The sequence below is a fragment of the Mus musculus genome, chromosome 7 (assembly GCF_000001635.26).
Source record: "Mus musculus strain C57BL/6J chromosome 7, GRCm38.p6 C57BL/6J".
Taxonomy (NCBI): Eukaryota; Metazoa; Chordata; class Mammalia; order Rodentia; family Muridae; genus Mus; species Mus musculus.
The window spans coordinates 105,141,666-105,145,755 of record NC_000073.6 but is presented as its reverse complement, the minus strand read 5'-3'; the positions used below and the strand labels follow the sequence as shown (position 1 = coordinate 105,145,755).

The 4,090-nt window shown below is 42.0% G+C and overlaps 1 protein-coding gene across 1 annotated transcript; it reads left to right on the top strand.

Annotated features, from left to right (window-relative positions):
* The first annotated feature begins 1,446 nt into the window (after nucleotides 1-1,446).
* On the top strand, nucleotides 1,447-2,406 carry Olfr683 (olfactory receptor 683). The gene has a single exon (NM_147045.1). It carries the CDS (start codon nucleotides 1,447-1,449, stop codon nucleotides 2,404-2,406), a length of 960 nt encoding a protein of 319 aa, NP_667256.1.
* Nucleotides 2,407-4,090: the final 1,684 nt, after the last annotated feature.

The window sequence follows — 4,090 nt, the reverse complement described above, 5'->3', positions numbered from 1 at the left end:
CTCAATAGCATATGGATACACACATGGTTTGTATTAAATTTTTGCTCTAGATTTTATGATTCTGGGAAGCCTTTCAGGGTAATAATATAGTGAGTGGTAAACACAGAAGAGTAAATTAGTTTCTTTCTACCTCCAAAATGCCTTTGGATACTTATACTTCTTGCCTTTGAGAAAACACTTCTGCTCTTTCAAATGAGAGAGGGAAGGTGGCTGTAAGAGACTCACCATCAACAGGACCACTATCACTGCTGAGTTAAAAAATGCCATGTGGAGGCTTTCTCAGAGCGTTAAAAGAATAGTTTCACTGGGGAATATCTACCAAGGCTGGGAGAATAGCCCTGGTGTGGAAATCATGTAGCACTTTTGTTCATTACATGTTTCATAAGTTAGTTATCACCTATGAGGCCCAATAATGAATGAGAAGCTGCTCAGTGACTAATGGAGAATTCATGGGAGTCAGTTGATTGTATCCAAAAACTACTGACTCCTAAAACCTCTTGTTTGCATCCCGCTCACTGTCTAGTGTATTAGATGATGTTTTCATTATATGTTATCACTGAGTCTAATTTTTTTTGTCAAGGATGTTTTTCCTGTCCAAATGAAGGCTGTATCTCTAATGAAGTCACGAGATCCATTCTGGTGATGCCCTTGGGTATGTCTACTGATTTGCCTGTTATATTTTCTCCTGGAAGAAAAAAAAAAAAAGACATACAGTCCAGTGAAGTCATAATGCCTGAGTATTAACTTTAAGGCCTGAGTATTTTGTTTCAGTGACAGAAAAATGCACAATCTAAGCGATACAGACTTCATATTTTTACTTAACATGATTTAGAAAGCCGGGCGTGGTGGTGCACACCTTTAATCCCAGCACTTGGGAGGCAGAGGCAGGCGGATTTCTGAGTTCGAGGCCAGCCTGGTCTACAAAGTGAGTTCCAGGACAGCCAGGGCTGTACAGAAAAACCCTGTCTCGAAAAAAAATTGATTTAGAAAAAGTAGCTTTACTTACCTATGCCTTTGATTTTTCCTCTATGAAATTAAACAATGTCAGTCCATTTTAAGAAGAATGCTGATATAATTTATTAATCAAATTGGGTGTAAAGAAATGAAAAGCTAAGTGGCTTTTTAACAGAATGAATGGATACCTAGGACAATGCCAGATTACCTCTTATGGTTTTCAAATTATTTATTTATTATATGTGTCCCATGTATGTCATGGCACATGAACAGAGGGCAAAGGATAACCTCCTTTGAGGAGAGGTCAGTTCTCTTCTTCCATCATGTAGGTTCAAGGATTGAACTCAGGTCATTAGGCTTGCCAGCAAGTGTCTTTACCCACAGAGCCCTCTTACTACTTTTAGTGATTATTATATGCTATCTCCTTGTGGGTATTCATAGTGAGTGGATGATTTATCTCTCTTCTAGCTCCAAGGTTTTCTGGTGTCAGTCATGATCAGAAGGCAACACATGGAAGCACAAAGCAACACTTCCTCTATCCTGGCCCCTGACTTCCTCCTCATCTGCTTCCCCAACTACCAGACCTGGCAGCATTGGCTGTCCCTGCCCCTCAGCCTCCTCTTCCTCCTGGCCATGGGAGCCAATGCCACCCTTCTCATCACCATCAGGATGGAGGCCTCTCTGCATGAGCCCATGTACTACCTGCTCAGCCTTCTGTCCCTGCTGGACATTGTGCTCTGCCTCACTGTCATACCTAAGGTCCTGGCCATCTTCTGGTTTGACAATAAATCTATTGGCTTCTCTTCCTGCTTCCTCCAGATGTTTGTCATGAACAGTTTCCTGACGATGGAGTCCTGCACCTTCATGGTCATGGCTTATGACCGCTATGTGGCCATCTGTAAGCCTCTACAGTACCCATCCATCATCACTGATCAGTTTGTGGTTAGGGCTGCCATCTTTGTAGCAGCCAGAAATGGGATTCTTACTATGCCCATCCCCATACTTTCTTCCCAACTGAGATATTGTGCAAGAATTATCAGGAACTGCATCTGCACTAACATGTCTGTTTCCAAACTCTCCTGTGATGACATCACTTTTAATAAACTCTACCAGTTTGTTATAGGTTGGACCCTGCTGGGTTCTGACCTCATCCTCATTGTTCTATCTTATTCATTCATTCTGAAGGCTGTGCTCAGGATCAAAGCAGAGGGAGCTGTGGCCAAAGCCCTGAGCACATGTGGTTCCCACTTCATCCTCATCCTCTTCTTCAGCACAGTCTTGCTGGTGCTAGTCATCACTAACCTGGCCAGGGAGAGGATTCCTCCGGACGTCCCCATCCTGCTCAATATCCTGCATCACCTCATCCCCCCAGCTCTGAATCCCATTGTTTATGGGGTAAGAACCAGGGAGATCAAGCAGGGAATACGGAACCTTCTTAGGAGGAGGTTGTAAGATGACAGGTTTTGGTAATCAAACACCGCATTATGTTTTAAAAGGCATCTTGTATGTTTCTAAGTCCCTTAAAACCTTCAGAGCATATGTGTAATTTAAGGTGTTAAGTAATCATGTTGAAATGGGACCTGGTAGAGTGAAGCTGAGCTGTAAGAGATAGTAAAGTCAGCCACAGGTGAAAGAGTAAGAGCTGGAAATGATCCTGCTGTAGCCAAACCCTGAGCGTTTTGCATCCTGGAATTATTTGGAAGTGTCTATGGCCTAATCTATGTGAGACAAACTTGCTAAGTCGTAACTATATATGTCATATAATGGATAAATGTAACTTCCATAGTTTAAGAACTTTCTAGTTTCTTGTTTGTGTGCTTTTACATGTCGAATCTATGGATTCTCCCTTAATGTGCCTTGTCCCTGCTTCCTGCTGTGCATGACGTCTCAGCTGATTTTACTAACATTTTTATTATTTATTTTTTAAATTGAACTAAAAAATTATTTTGAAATGACATTATAGACAAGTAAAGGATGAGTAAACATTACAAACTCGTTTGATTTTATTATCTTGCATCAAACTTAACTGTGATTTTATTTTATTTTTTTTTCTTTTGTTGAAATAGATTTTTTTCATACAATATATTCTGATTAGTTTCCCTTCCCCCAACTACTCTCAGTTTCTTCCTCTCTCCCCATCCACTCATCCAGATCCACTCCCTTTCTGTCTTCTTTTAGAAAATAGTCATCTAAGGAATAAGAGTAAGAATAAAATAAAACAAACAAAATAAGAGAAAACAAACAACTCAAAACAGGAGAAAACCAATGCATTGAAAATAAGCATAAGATACATGTACAGATGCAGAGACACATGTTTGCAAACACAGGAAGCCCCTAAAAACACAAGGCAAAGGACCTCTAAGGTTAAAAAAATTGCCATGGCATCTACTTCTGAGCATGCAGCCTGGCCCTTAAGTGATTTGTTTCCCTAGTGAGACTCCCTTGGAGAAAACAAATTGTTCACTTACAAGTGGTTATCACTTGGAGATAGCTTTTAGGCTGGGGCTGGGGCTGAGGCTGGGGCTGGGGCTGGGACTGGGGCTGGGGCTGGGGCTGGGGCTGGAGGTATGTGTTCACTTCTGTGCTCAGCTCTAGGATTCTCTCTGGTGCAACCTCATTCGGGCCCTGTACACAATGCTCCAGTCTCTGTGAGTTCATGTGTGCGTCAAGAGTGCCATTTAGAAAGTTTCATTTCCTTGGAGTCCTCCATCCTCTATGGCTCTTACACTCTTTCAATCTCCTCTTCTGCAGGGGGTCCCTGGGGCTTGAGGGGAGGGATTCCATGGGTGCATTCTGTTAAGGACCCAGTGTCCTAAGGTCTCTCACTCTCAGCTCATTGTCTGGCTTTGGGTCTCTTTTTGTTCCCACCTGCTGCTGGAGGTAACTTCTCTAATGATGGCTGAGTAGTGCTCCAGGTAAGGAGACCATGTGCCACCCAGGAGACTTCTTTGCATAGGCAGCACAGCTCCTGCTCATACTCCTCACACTCTGCCATTTTTATTAAATAGCCGTTCTTTAGAATATGAACTTCCAGCAGCTCTTTCCTTGTGGATAATATGTTTTATAGTTTTAAGATACACACTGGTGTGTATGTTTTAAACAAAATGCTTTGTCCTTTCTTGTGCTGTTTTATTAA

Coding starts and splice junctions, on each gene's coding strand:
- Olfr683 (NM_147045.1), top strand. CDS start 1,447: ATGATCAGAAGGCAACACATGGAAGCACAAAGCAACACTTCCTCTATC.